At 44.1% G+C, this 15,545-nt stretch overlaps 1 protein-coding gene across 4 annotated transcripts in view; it reads left to right on the forward strand.

Moving 5' to 3' along the window:
- PHACTR2 (phosphatase and actin regulator 2) overlaps positions 1 to 15,545 on the forward strand; it is a 951,421-nt gene that overhangs the window by 907,118 nt on the left and 28,758 nt on the right. For all 4 annotated transcript variants that reach the window (XM_069607614.1, XM_069607616.1, XM_069607613.1 and 1 more), the window contains one exon: positions 14,751 to 14,827. In XM_069607614.1, coding sequence (XP_069463715.1) covers positions 14,751 to 14,827 — 77 coding nt within the window. The remainder of the gene's footprint in view (positions 1 to 14,750; positions 14,828 to 15,545) is intronic.

The following is a 15,545-nucleotide window of genomic DNA, read 5'->3' on the forward strand; positions in this document are numbered from 1 at the left end:
GGGTACGTTCCTCGGAAGCAAAAGGGACAGGCTATATTTCTGAAGGGGAGGAATGCTGATTTTTAACACTTCTGACATGTTAGGCACCTGCGTAATATGTTTGTGCAGTCAGGCCATTATCTTCAATCTTATTTTGGTGCTGTAGCCTCTTGCATGCCTCAAGCAGACCAATGTATCTTCCTGCAAGCAAGTTGTTTCGGCAAAGGAGTCAGAGTGATTGCTTTTTCATGAGGACCCAGTATCATACTGATTACTCTTTTTTTGTTGCAGTTTCTTCCTCTTAGTGATGATGGGGACAGTAGATGGAGGGGGTCTAGTGATTTTGTTGTGCATACTGGAAATATAGGGTTTTGAATTGGATTCTGAGATGACTGGGAAGCTGGCGGGGAGGGTCTGAAGTTCTGGGGTGATGTGTCCCATCTTTCCAGTCTGAAGAGTGATGCCTTTATGGTTTCCACTTTTTGTAGATGGGGCTCCCAAAATACTTGCAATGCTATGTATAAAGGCTGTTGGCGTAATCCAGATTCAAGTTCTCGGCTAAATAGTGCCATAGTTCTATGCATGACTGTACAGCATTCCATGATGCGATGGAAGCATCATAGGTCGAAGAAGCACTATCTATAGCTGTGACTTGAGCTTTGGGGGGGGGAGTTTGACTTGAGAAATGCAAGACTGGTGACGGTTGAGTTCACCTGTGTACAGGGTTCAATTTCTTCTGGCCAAAGATTGATTGCGTGGAAGGTTGTTTGGAACCAGCAGATAAACGTTCAGTTTTAGTTAGCTTGAATTGTAGTCTGTGTTTGACATACATGCGTGTAATAGAAAAAGACAATTGCTGAGGACTGGCTGATTTTGAGTACAGGCTTGCACATTGGGTCTGTAGATAATTGGAGCATTGTCTGCGTATCTCCGGCCGGTGAACCCTGAGTGTTATACATGCGCAATATGGACTTTGGTCTGGTCTATGTATGTGGGTATGGTATACAATTTCAGGGGCTTGTGAAGCTGCTTGGATTCGCATGCTCTGCACAGGCTACCATCTAGTAGTTGGCTCGGAGTGTATCCTTTTTTTAAATTCAAAAATGGGCGTATGCACGGGCGTTCCAGTGACCTACTCACCCTATACTATGTGTACAAGGAACCATGATACTTCACTTGTCGACTTTTGTCAGTTCGTTTTTTCTGCACAATTAGTTGGCCGGAGGCGCGTCGTGTAGAGGAAAAATGTATTGTCGTTTGAGGCCAGGATGCTTTTTCCAATGCTGAGTCCTAAACATTTGACATCCGACAAGCATCGAATGAGATACCTTATGAGATGCTCAGGGATTTCCCCCACCAAGACATGTCAGTCAGTGTGCCCAATGATCGGGCTCCTCTCAATCCACGACTTACGGACACAACAGCAGCATCAGATGACACCCGCATGTCTGCACACTATAACCTTGGATACATAGACCTCTTGTGCGAAGCATGGAAACTGAATGCTAGACTCTCCTATTTTAGCAAGTGAATGTGATTTGTCATCTGGTGTGCAAAGTCACATATCAACCCAATTGACTGCTCCCCAGCAGATAGTGATACCCGCCTGCAATTTCTCCTTGACTCAGTCTTGGTTTACGATTCTCTCTTGGTACACTTGGCAGCATACACCACCTTAAAGCATAAGGTGTCGTGGTAGAAAGTGCCTTTTTGTTTGGCGACATTTATGGAAGGCGTGAAACATATTTACCCACCAGTCGGACTCCCCCGCTGCCTGGCTGGGATTTAAATACAGTTCTGCAGAGGTTGATGGGCCCACATTTCGAACCATTGCATAAAGTCTTTTTAAAGGAGGTACTTTACCAGCTAGTGTTCCTCAGTGCAGTCAGTTCTATCAGGGGAATAAGCAAGCTTCAAGCTCCCCATCACTGAACCCTTCATCACTATTAACAAGCATAAATGGGTTCTGAGAAAACATCCATGTTTTTCACCAAAGTACATTTTAAAATTCCATGTCAACCAGTCCATCCAATTACCAGCATTCTTCCCCAACTCACAGAATGGGGGTGGGGCGGCTCACATACTCCATGCTTAAAGGGCTCTAATGTTCTTCCTTGGCAGAACCAAAGGACTGCATAAAACAAGTCGATTTGTTGTCTCGCAACAGGAAGAGAAAGCGAACCAGTCTACACACCATTGCAAGATGGATTGTTAGGTGTATACAACTATGCTACACATTGGAACATAAACCCTTTTTATTCACACCAAGAGGCCATTCCAGATGTAACCGTAGGGCAACATTGGCTTTCACTGCAGGCGTCCCGCTGAATGAAATGTTTAAGACAGCAATATGGAGTTTTGTTTATAGGTTTACACAACATTGTGTGGATACGCAAGCAAGAGCAGATTCACAGGTGGGCGAGGCAGTGCTACAGCATTTGTTTTTAACGGTTTTCTCGGCTCACCCACAACTTGTCTATGCAAGGCATATACATTGAAGCAGATTTATAAGCCCCAAAAGACCAACATTGCTTACTCATTTAGTCTTTCTGTGGCTTGTTTCTGCTTTGAATCGCATGCACTCACCCACCCTCCCCACATGGCAGCTTAGCCTTAATACAACATACAGCTACATGCCGGCAGTATGCATGCATCATTTCAGAAGAACAAACAACCAGAGGACGTCGATGGTGAAGGATCATGGGTCTATGTACAAGTAGGGTGGGGTAGTTTGACAGAAACGTCTCCAGCGTTGCCCATTTAGGAATCCGAAATAACAAGATGTAATATTCCAAGACAACCACTAGATGGCGGCCTTTGTAAAGACATTTATTTTGTGTGTGTGTGTGTGTGTGTGTGTGTGTGTGTGTATATGTCTATATATATATGTATATATATATATATGTATATATATATATATATATTACAACAAAAGCCCTAAAATTCTGCGCATTCGGGAAGTCATGACCGGCTTAACTCAATGAACTCCCGTTGATGTCCCCTATGATGCTATGCCCCCCCATGCTGCCATGTTCTGGGGCTTCGCAACGGGAACGCGCTGAGTTAAACCGGCACCTACATGCGCCGCACTGTAATATGTGTTTGTGTTGTGTGTGTGTATATATATTACAATCACAAGCAGTAAGGTCCTCCGCAACCAATTAAGTCACCAAATTATTGTTCTCAACTTATTGTTGTGCAGTGAAAAACAGGGGACACTACAGCTAAAGCCAACACATCTTTTTATATTTATTTAATCAAAAAATGTTTTGCTTAATTATGATTCAAAAGACATGAACAAAATACAGCTAGTTTGCCCTGTTTGGGTTTAGTTCAATGTTCTCCTGTCATAGGGCAATTCCTATTTTGTGCCTTCGCAAGAATGTAATCACCCTTTGTCTTTTCCCATAACTATTCTGACCCTGGATGTTCCAGGTCACAACACTCGTGCTCTCGGCCATTGTGTTCCTGTTCGCTTCGGCTTCTTAAGCGCTACTAGCTTGTCCATGGTGTTGACTCAGTGTGTGAGGACTTTTGCAATTCTTAACAGGCTTCCCCCTCCCCTTTCCCCCAACCCTCCTCCCTGTTGAACAACAACTTCCACAACTTAACTGTCCAGCTATGCTGTGTATGCTTAGACTTCCCCGTTACCGCTACTTGTCTGCCCAGTCAAGGACTATGCGTTCGGTGCCCAACAGGTGGGTACTTGATATCGTACCCTAACAAAAGTGTGTGGGGTAGTAGGAGGTCTCCGTACTTCTGTTCCTCCTGCTAGGCAGCTGGTATCTGCTGTGTCGTAGTCCTGGTTACACTCCAATTTTGAACAGCCGCTGTGGTTTGTGAACCAGAGTACTTGCATATACTTCACTTTTTTGTGCTTGTGTGGCGGGTTCCAACTTGTTAGGTCTCATCACCTAGTTCTATTAGTTTGGTGCAGTGGTGGTGGGATCCACATACTCGGAGTACGCCAAAGGAGTCCTCATTTGGATCGCCCCGTCGATCCCTTTTGAAGGTCATACACACCAAAGCCGACGACGAAGAAAGAATGATAATCATATATGGCATTTTGGAGAATAGGGAATATGTATAGTGAATACCTACGCTCCCAACCATGACGCCACAATATTCTTTAAGTCCCTATATGCACGGATTGGACCGTATAGAAATGAGATCATGATATGGGGTGGGGACTTCAACTGTACATTAGACCCCCTAGTAGACCGGTCAGACGAGAGGTTCAAGACCGGCTCCACCAGCTAAAGTATTGAGCACCCTCCTATGCCATTTCCAGCTAGTTGGCATATGGAGGACACTCCATGAGGCAGAAGGGGACTACTCGCATTACTCCGCCGCACACAAAGTATATACGAGATTCGACTATCTATTCACAGGGGAGGAAAATATGAGAGAATTTGTAGAGGCAGACTCTAAGGCGAGGGTGTTGTCAGATCACGACCCGCTAATATTCTAATGGGTAGTAGCCCCTAGACCGCCTATTCCAACCTGCCAACTTTGGAGCAAAGCACTTAGATGTAGCATTTAAAGAACATGCGAGAGGACACATGACAGAGTTCATGAAGATTAAAGAGGGTAGTGTCAAAAGTGTGGGCACACTATGGGAAACCCATAAGGTGGTGCTTAGGGGAGAGATGATTGCAAAAGTGGGAGGGATGCGCAAGGCCATCACCTCAGGTTTACAAGAGGCAGAACTAAAACTTGCTGAAATAGAGAGGAAGACAAGTGGGGTGGGGATCACCTACAGGAGGAAATTAAATTGAGGCAAGTGTGCCTGAACCAATGGGACAGGGATGGCAAATTCAGCTACACACAATACATTGAGAGGAATCGCATACAGGGAGATAAACCTAGCAGAATGTTTGCCTGGTTATACAAAAGTGATAACAAGAAAACCCCAATATACTCAATCCAGACAGTGGAGGGCCACGTAGAAAATACGCAGGCAGGAGTAAATAAGGCGTTTTACAAATACTATTGAGAGCTATACAAAGTCTTTCATGCGGATAGAGGGGGGCACTGCAGGAAGCACTAGAGATAATCAGGCCACCACACCTAAACAGCCAACAGATCGAGGCACTAGATGAGCCTATAACCGCAGAAGAAGTGGTAGCTACGATAGGAACGCTGCCCTCGGGGAAAGCGCTGGGTATAGATGGGTTACATGGGGAATATTACAAAGAATATGCAGAGCAGCTAGCAACAATCCTAACGAAGGTATACAATGAAGCATTTGATACAGGGACACTTCCGGATAGCATGAGAGAAGCAGTAATCGTCCCTCTGCCGAAACCCAATAAAGATTCTGAGGAATGTGGATCCTACAGAACCCTGTCTCTATTGAATCAGGGCAACAAAATTCTCACAGCCCTATTGGCGGACAGGCTCAAGCTAGTTATATCAGAAATAATGCACCGTGACCAAACAGGATATGTACCAGTTAGGAACATCTCCTGGAACCTGAAGAGATTGCATCATGTTAGATATAGTTCCGAGGGGGAAGGACGAACAGTGTGCGGTGGCCTCATTAGATGCGACCAAAGCATTCGACTCCATATACTGGTACTGGCTATATGCCCCAATGGCTAATATTGGATTCGGTCTGAGATGCATGAAATGGATGAAACTGATATATAATAAACCCATGGCTAGAGTTGGCACAGGAAGCACTGTCACAGACAGGTGGGAGTTGCAGAAAGGCACCAGAGAGGGCTGCCAACTATCCCCAATTCTGTACATACTAGCAGTGGAACCCATAGCTGCATTTCTCAGGCAGGAATATGCGGAAGCAGTAATAACGAGAGATGGGGTACGACACATAGTGGCAATGTACACGGATGACGTGTTAATATACCTGCAGCAACCTGAAGAGAACTTGCAGCACATATTATAGGTGTTGGACAACTTTAGTAAACTGTCAGGGATAGCCATAAATGAGAATAAATCCTGCTTGTTCCCGCTGGCTAAACTGGCTGCAACTGACGAGGCAGAGTTGCTGGCCCTACCACTGCCATGGTACAAAGATTCCTTCAGGTACCTGGGATTAGACATTCATCACGACCCAAAACAAGAACACACCCATAACGCTGTCAAAGCGAGAGAAGGGTTGACAAAATCGATGCAATTCTGGGGGAAACTGCCATTCTTGGTTATGGGGAGAGCAGCACTATTAAAAATGGTGGCACTACCACGGCTAATGCATTGTTTTGGCAACATACAATATAATATTGCGAGGCAATTCTTCATTGGACTAGACAAAGAGTGCAGAAGTTTCATATGGCAGGGGTGAAGACACACAGTAGCTCTAAACACGCTACAGAGACCCTATGAAAAAGGGGGGCTGCTGATTCCAAATTTTGAACTGTTCTATCGAGCATGGCAGATGCAATACATAGTCAACTGGCTGTTGGATCACCACACAGTAGATAGAGCACTTCTACAACCTGCAATTCAACATTTATACTTGAAAGATCTAATATGGGTTGCCCCGACAGAACCACGTGCATGCTCACATTTATTTACATTAGGCATACAAATATGGCAGTGGACGTAGGAAAACGATGCAATTGGAGACGCGATATCGCCACAGACTCTGCTGGCAGCGGTGATGTCCGATAAGAGAGGACTACGAGCTAGTGTGCACACTCACTGGGAGTCTTGGGGTGTCAGCACGATAGGAGACCCCAGGGGAGAAAACAAACTGCTAGATTTTCGAGAACTACAAGAAGCTACAGGTATACACAAAGGGCAATTCCTGTCATACAACTCTGTGGTGAATGGGATAAAACGCAGATGGGCAAAAGTATGAGAAGAAACAATAAGTAAAGAGGAAATAGAAACAATAATAGAAATTTCAGAGGGTGGGCACGCCATATCAAGGTTGTATGATGTGCTGCACGGGTGCCATTCCAGGGGCGAACTAAAATGCAGAGTGGGTTGGAAAGCCGAACTGGGGAAAACATTTGCAGACAAAGACTGGCAGAAAGTAGTCTATTACCAAAAGAAAGTCTCTAGTAATGCCAGACTACAGTTACTACAATTATACATCACACAAAGGGCATACCTGACACCAGAAGTGATAAACAAATTCAGAGGAGCAGGCAAACAGAAATGTCCAAAATGTGGCAGTGAACAGGCAGGGATGATGCACATGTTTTGGGAATGTGAAGTCATACAGAAGTTCTGGAGCCAAATTGCCCACAAGGTGGCCCTAGGAGGCATTACATTAGACATCCAATCACCGGAGGCATGCATACTGGGCCTCTTCCAAAGGGGAACAAAAGGCAAAATAACGGGGTAGTTAAAATATCTAATATACGTGTTGACCAAACACAATATTGCAATGAAATGGAAAGTGGAGAAAGGGCCAAGTGTGGGAAAGTGGTGGGGAGAACTACAGACATGGACAACAGCAGAAACGGGAGTATGGGAAAAGGCAATATGGGGGAAAAAACAAGATCCTGGGGAGGATATACTACCGTGGATAGCCCTAACAACAACTTTATTCAACCAAGACAAGCGTGAAGGGAAAATTGGAAGGATAGACGATGGAGAGACAATGGGTGTTGAGGAGAAATAATGAAGGAAGCAAGAGATGCAAATCAAGGCTAACCGTAGGGGAGCGGGGAAGTGGGAGGGATGGGAGGGTAAAGGTTGGAAGAACAACACGTGAAGTATGATTATGCAAATAAGTTCTGCCTATGTTGTATGTTGGTATCAAAAACGAATAAAGAAATGTTTTTAAAAAAATACAGCTGTATAACTGGTACATTTATAGTTCATTTTAGAAAGTGCAAATCGAGACAAAATGTAAAGTGCAACCACTGCTAACACTGACATTTCTTTTTTTGTTTTTTTGTTACTTAAAGTGGATATTGGTTAAAAAAAAAAAAAAAAAGCAGTCCTTACCCAAAAGATAACCTACATCTCCACAATACAAATGTGTTGAAATTAACTCTGTAATTCAAGAATGTCAATTGCTTGTTACACAAGAATATATTTGTGGCACAAAACGTGTATATAATGCTGGATGACTGTTAGGGAGAATTCTCTCTTTAGGCTGAATTTCCTAACCTAGTGAGTCCCCCAGCAGCTTTGCTGGATTTCTGGAGTTTGTTTTTTTCTCCTGCCAAGAGTGAGACTCTTTTTTTCCCACTCTTGGACATGATTTATGGTGTTCCTTTGAATGTTAATGTGTTTCATGGGCTATGGGGTCCTTTACTCCATAGGGTCTCATGTGTTTTTACTATGTGTGTTACACAGCACCCTCGTGCAGTAACACAGGGGTGTCATAGTGACACCCCACCATAGACTCCATACCCTGGGACTGACTACTGTCACCCAGGGCATGTAAAGTCACCATTGGCTTTACTAGTCCCAAATTATTAACAGAAACCAGTACAAACCATCATATTGTGGACGTACTGGTCGGGACAATTCGATTGTCCCGGGGTCTGTTAGTCGAGGGGGCACGTCTCCGTCCCCCCTGATCAAGTTTTGGCTGGTGGCAGTGGAAACTACTTTTTATATTCGACCGCGAATATATTCCTATGGGATTTTCCCATTGTTCGAGGCTACCAACTTTATTTAATTCTCATAGCCTCGAACATACCGCCGGTTTATTTAATTAATATTAATTCGCCGGTTAGTATTTTTTGCCAGGACTCGATTCTAAAATGGCGTTTGTGTTCTCTTCTGTGACTCCAACCCAAGTCGAGCCCTTTGTTCCACTTTTTGGCGGGCTTCTCCAGGGAAGCCTCCAAAAGTGGTGCCACTCTGTCTGGGTACCACAGGGGGTGTGGGAGGGGGTTTAGGCACCCTGGACTGAGTTACCTTGGTAACTCAAGTCGCACTCTTGTGTGATTGGCCCAAGTGGTGAGCCGGCCGGCTCACCACTTAGCATGTTTAATTGACAGCTAGGCTGAGTGAATGGGGGTATGCTGCATAAAAGCAGGGCTTTTGGAACTGGAACTTCAGAAGTCGCCACAGGACCTGAGAATCCGACGAGGGAGAAGCTGAGCCGACATACCACGACGACACCACCAGTGGAGCCCTGCGGAACCGACTCACCACTTCCCGACAACAGAGAAGATCTCCCGACTGGAGAGGCTTCTTCCCCTGACTGGTGAGCACAACCAGTTTTTCCCTCCTCCTTCGCACCCCAGACCGGTTTGTGGTCGAACTGCCCGTGCCAAGCACCCCGGCGGCCGGATAGCCACTCACCACTGAACCGCGAATCAACGGACCGCTCCTTGTACCTGAGAAACTCCGCGGCTGGTTTCTTCCCTGGCAGTGCAACGGACTCCTGTCTTCCTCCACAACGAGATCCTCTCTTCCCCCGGACGAAGCACCAACTTGCATCCGCTGCCAGGAACAACTGCCCCCGCTGGAGTCTTCTCACCACTTTAAGGTACCGTGTCCGCCAGGCCTCCCTTTCTAGAGATTGCTACAAGGTAATAATAACTCCTTAACCTTCTGGACTGGGCTGGCCGCCTTGACCCTCTAACTGGTCCCTTTCTTTGGTCCAACTCCTTTTTGAACCATTACAAGACGTTTGTGCACTGCAACTGTGTGACCTTGGACACATTTCGTTTGATCCTCTGATAGTGGATCCGGCCTATTGAACTCTAACTTCACGGCTTTACTTTGCCTTCCTCTCTTGTTATGTTCTTGTAAAAGTGTTGGGATCTGTTTCAACTTGTTCTCTGCTTTTCTCTCCCTTTTAAAAACGAACTATTAGAGTGCCATCTACGTTAAGCGATCTGAAAATAAGTGGGGCTTTACTTAAGACTTGTCTAATATTCTTTTAAGGGAGTGTATATCTTTTAGTGACCGTGTTTTTGAATTGCTTACTATTGGTGCCTGTGTGTTATTCTAGATGTGGTTTTTAAATAAATAATTATCTCTTTTACACCAAGCCCTGGTCAGTGTTTACTTGTTCTGTTGTGTTCTCTTGATCTATTGTGAATACTCTGTATACTGCCTGACTCTTCTTGAGGGAAGTCTGAATGCTCAGCCACAGCTACCAAGTGAATCTGTGTGGTACAGACTGCTACCAAGTGGGTTTACTGCCAAACACCTGTAGTCTTAAATCTTTTGCAGTGGTCCCAGAGGGAACTGCACAGGTTTCTGCCTAACAATGACAAAGATACTGTACTTCTGTAGAGACATAATGACTTGATCAAAAACAATGTTAATTGTGGTCTCTCAAAGATGAAACAAGTGTTTAAGTTGGGAGTTAAGATTATACTGGTAAGACTATTGCCTCTAGTGGGTAAGGGAAACATTCACCAATTTAGCACATGTTGGACACATTGGAGTAACAAGGACCAAACAGCTACTAAGAGCTGACTGCTGGTGGCCAGGCTATGGAAGATTTATTATGAATCACTTAAAATAATGCATGGAATGTGCCAATTCTGACTAAAGTTAGAAGTTTAGGATACAACCTTGGCTCCACAAAAACTTCCTAACTTACTGTGGCAAGGTCTAGCAATGTATATTTTAGGACGCATTAGTGTGTGTCGGGATATTAGTTCTCATGCAGGTTTCAAAGTTCACTTCTTTTCTAAATGCATGGAGGTAAAAATGGTACACAATTCATCTAGTGATGGTATCACTATATTTCTAGAGGATATATTTCAATGTTATGTTACTGGGATACCGCTTACCTCTGCTGTTTTCATGCTCTCAAGACACCCTGGTACATCTGAAAAAGGAGAGGTGTTTTGTAAGTGGTAGGAAAAGGAAGATGCAAGATATCTTTTCTGTTGTGTTGATGGGTGAAGATTGGTACCATGAGCTCTGCGTGTGGATTCTTTTCTGGGATATCCCATTACCATGGTAGACAATGGTGCTCAGTTTACAAGCAAAGATATACAGCAGTACATTTCTATGTCATATTTTCGCAAAATAACTGCTAGCCTGAGACTAGTGGGGGCAGTTGACTGAATTAATAAGTTCGACAGTGTCCCCTGCTTGAACTTTGGGGTATATAGGAAGGTTACAATAGGTCAACACCAGCACCATGATGCAGGTCCCGGGGGTGATGTGGGGATGATCACCTTGTCATCCCTCGCACCTCTGCCCCCCCCCACAACACCAAGGGCATGGGCTAGAGCTCATCACATTAGTGGAATAACTACAAATTACATTTAAGAGACAATTATGAAAGATGAGATCCACCCAGCTGCCACTGAAGCACTGACGACGCACATTCTAAACCTTAATGTAGGAAAGAGCAAGTCTCCCTCCCCCCCCCAAGTGTTAGTCACAGATGAGTCCAAATGAGAAAGCCCGACTTGGAAGTGGAGAGGCTACAATAGTGAGAACAGAAGCACATAGCAAGTGCAGAACATGGCTGCTCAAAGCCAGAGAAGAAACCAATATGGTGGACTGGCCCAAGGACACATAGGTCTCACACTCCTCCATTAAAGACACCTGGGTTGTAATGCATTTGTTGGAAGACATTTGGTGTGGAAAAGAGGCTGGTGAGAGGGGATAGAGGAGCCGGTAAGATCTGTGAAAGAACTGGTGGTTTAGAAAGCAATCCGAGTGACTGGAGGGGTGGAAAGGAGGAGAAAAGAGGAGGTAGAGGAGAGAAGACTATCTTGTTGAAGAATGGAATAGAGGTTTTGGAGGATGTGCTGCAATGAAGAGCAGATGGGAAAGAAGATGGGAAAGAAGAGATAAGAGTAGGAGAAGGTGGTGAAAAGAGAAACTGAGGCGTGGAAGATGGGAATCTGATTTGGATAGCAGCTTGAGGAGAAGCTGAGGGAATAACACCTTTGGGGGAAAAAAGTATTAGAAAAGAGTTGCACGAAAGGGTAAGATTTGAGGTAGAACATATGAGAAAGGAAGACACACACCCACAGACAAAGAGGTGTATGTGATTAGCAGGAGGAGATACAAATGTGTGGCGAAGTGTTTGAGGAGATAGAGGAGCTACGACCCGAGAGAAGTAGCTAAGAGCTCTGTAGTCACAAGCCAGTATCTGGGCAGCGAGAAGGAAGATTAGGGGAGTTTGGCGGGCAGTAAAGACCTGAAAGGAACCGGCCTGAAAGGAAAAGGGTCCTGTTCTTAACCCCGCCAAGCTAGCCTCCCTTCCATCAGCCACCTACAAAGCAGGCCATGCTACAATTGTAAGAATATTTTCAAGAATGTCCAATCCTGTTACCTAATCTCGAGATACGAGAAGAAAGAACACAGACCTCCTCCCAAGAGATCCAAAACTAGTCCACAAAGAGCAGCTAAAATCCCTCTGGATCAGTGTGAACCAGGAGATACTGAGATTGTAAGTGACATCAGAGTGAGACCTGGGAAACATGAGACTTTTGCCAATTGGAAGGAACTTGTTTGTTTCCATTCCAGAGAAATTTCCTTTGAGTTAATTCATATTTCCTTCTTTTGGAAGGGAGACTTGCTAATAACTTCTTGCTTTGATTTGATTCAAGACTACTATTCTGACAACCATGGATATTACTGCGAGAACTGGAAAAGGGTGGAGAATTTTGACCTCTAGCAGAAGGGGTCGAGGTAAAGATGCCATGCACTGAATGGAAAGGACAATACACTTCTACATGAAATAGTATATTGTCTTAAGTTGGTGAATTCTTCAACTTCCAAACACCACTGTGTGGAGACATCAGCAAAAAAAGCAATATTGTAAAACCTACGTTTGTTTCATGCCTATGATTATCCCGTCCATACTTTTTGAAGTTACGATTTGAAACTGTCCAGAAGGGTTTATAGTGATAATTTCGAATGACATTATGTCGAAAGTCATAATGTTGAGAAAAAAAGTCGAAATTTTTTTTTGAATATCTATTTTTGCTTGTTTTTTGTTCGAAATGGGGGGGTCTCCCCAACCACCCTTTTTGTAATTTTATTTTTGTTTTACCCTTTTTTTACTTGTGTAACCCAAAAAAATGTAAATAAAAAATAAAACATTCGGGAAGAAAAATGATCGACATTCTTTTTTTCCGACATTATGACTTTCGACATACTGTTTTCGACTTTCACGGCACACCGTCCAGAAGACTGAATAATGTGCTTCTGTCCACAAAGAAGCCATGAAAGTTAGAGTATCTGTCATGAGATTTTCCCCACACAGTTCAACTAGATTGATCCCCTTTGTAGTCTTATTTGGGGCGAAGAGTAAACACTACAGGATGAGAAAAGCTTCTGCCAATATAATGGTTGCACCAGATGATATTGTCAGGGTTCGACTAGCTAGACATATCCGTAAAGAAGAGAAGCTAAATTAACAACCAGTTTAATGGAAAGATATGAAAAATATTTCATAGGAACAGCAAAAGGCAAGTTTAATCTGAACAGAATCATTTAAGTGTAATATTCTGTGCTTGGCTAAATACCTTTTAACTTCTGACAATGTCGTATTTACTTCTGGTTAATATTCCTTTTGTACATTTATAAGTGAAGGAGGTGTGGGATATTACCCATATTATTTGTTTCTTATATTAGGTATTACCTTGCTGCTTCCCGGTATGATGTCATAGTAGAATCTTGTGGGAAAAGGGTTCTATGTCTGGCAGTTTGAGGGTTGGCTACTGACTGCACTTACTTTGCGTTTTTGGGTGTTTACCTCATTAACTTTAATTTACCATAAAGAAGTTCAACACTATTCTCTTCTGTCCACGACCAATCTTTTACAACATAGTTCTTCTGAAGTTGTGTTTTAATTAATGCTGCTGTACTCTTGCGTTATGATGAAGCGGTTTTTGAATTAAGGTTACCATTCTTACCCTGGCATCCAAGTAGCAAGGTGGGGGAACCGCTCATGTTTGAAGACTTGCTATTTATGGCTGCAATAGGAAGTTATTAGCACATGGTTTCTTCCCACTGAGGTTTCATGCATAGATGCTGAATGTCTTGTGATGTCACTCTGAGACCAAAGGTAAAAAGAACCCTGTTGTTATCCCTATACTTTTGTATGCTTTTGTCTAGACTACCCTCCTCCCCAGCACCACTGTTTCCCCTCCCCCTTCCTGTACAGCCCTGTCCCAAGTCACTAGTAATGCACGGGTTAAAACGGTGAAACATGATAAGTAACAGTGATGAGTAAAATAACATCTGGTGCCACGCTACATTTGCCTAACAGAATACACTGCCACATAACTTGCCCTCTTCACCCACCTTCAGCCCCCTAAAGGTTAGAAAGATAGTTGCTGTCTTGCCACCTTCCCGCTCATGCCCCCAAACACTTTAGCACTATAAAAGATGTGTGGCTCCAGCGCACATGGCGCGGCCTGACAGCAGGCCTCTGACACAGAGACCAACTGGCAAGTGTTGTGCTGCTGCTTTGAGCATGCTGGGGCGATAGGTCTATTTCGTTGAATGACTTGTGGCTGAAGTGCTGTCATAGAGCACTCCCATGTCCAGCATGTAGCTCAGTGCCCGAGCTCTGCTGCTGAGCAAGGCCCAGGTAGGCATTGCTTAAAACATGCCATGCTTCCCTCAGGTCTGAAGACACCCGGGCAGGCAAAGAACATGCTGTATTCACTTAGGTTGACATCCAGTGTCTTAAATATTACAGACATGACACCATAGTTACAAGTACACCATTTACAATTGTTCTTACTTAAGTCCTACACAGAGCAATGTCTGTATATATCTTGTCGACTAAACATGGCACTCAAAGGGTAGGATCATGTGAGTAGCAAAGAAAATGTCTCTGGCTATCTTAGCATTACATGAGACGTGGCCTAACCGTTCTGATATTTTCTCTCTTTTATTAGGCTGCCATACGGAAAGAGCTGAATGACTTTAAGAGCACAGAAATGGAAGTACATGAAGAAAGTCGACATTTTACAAGGTACAGTACATAAACTGCCATTCCACCAAGAGTGGAGTCGTTATTTTGCAGAGATTTTGAATCTTTTGTAATGCAAACCGGGCAGAGTGGTCTTTAAACACGGAGGGGTCTGAAAACCTGATTTTGCAGATCAAAGCAAAGTTTAGATGTTCCATCACACCCTTGTGCGCTCCCCAAATGCTCCGTCATGAATACTGTTCTTATCCAGTGTTTCTTTTCCTCAGTGACAAGTTTGGAGTGGCATTTTGTTTGTCTTGTGATTCAAACTATGGTCCATTTTGGAAGCCTATCTCTGGACCAGTGGGAACTGGTAAATCTTTTACTGGAGGAGCAGAAATATTTTCAGTGAATTGTTAAGGGCGGCCCAACCTATCCACAGGGCCCAAACCAGAAAAATGGGTAAAAAGCCACCTAATTTACAATCTGTTTTGTAGGTTAGCAGATCCACTAGGTGGCAGGTTACCAGCAGTACACAAGCATTTTCCAACATATCTTCATGTGCCTGTGTTCAGAACATAACCCGGCAGTGCGAAGACTCTTCACGAGGCCTGTGCCCTCAATGTATGGCAGCACTAGCACTGTTACGCTCAACATATGCCAGCATTGTCCTTTGAACCAGTTATGCAGCCAGTTCCCGGTATGCCAGGATTTCCACTGAAAAACATATTCTAATGGTGCCTGCCTTGCCTCCCCTCCCAAGTACACTCATGTTCACACA

Source organism: Ambystoma mexicanum, chromosome 4q (assembly GCF_040938575.1).
Source record: "Ambystoma mexicanum isolate Mex_15411 chromosome 4q, UKY_AmexF1_1, whole genome shotgun sequence".
Classification (NCBI taxonomy): Eukaryota; Metazoa; Chordata; class Amphibia; order Caudata; family Ambystomatidae; genus Ambystoma; species Ambystoma mexicanum.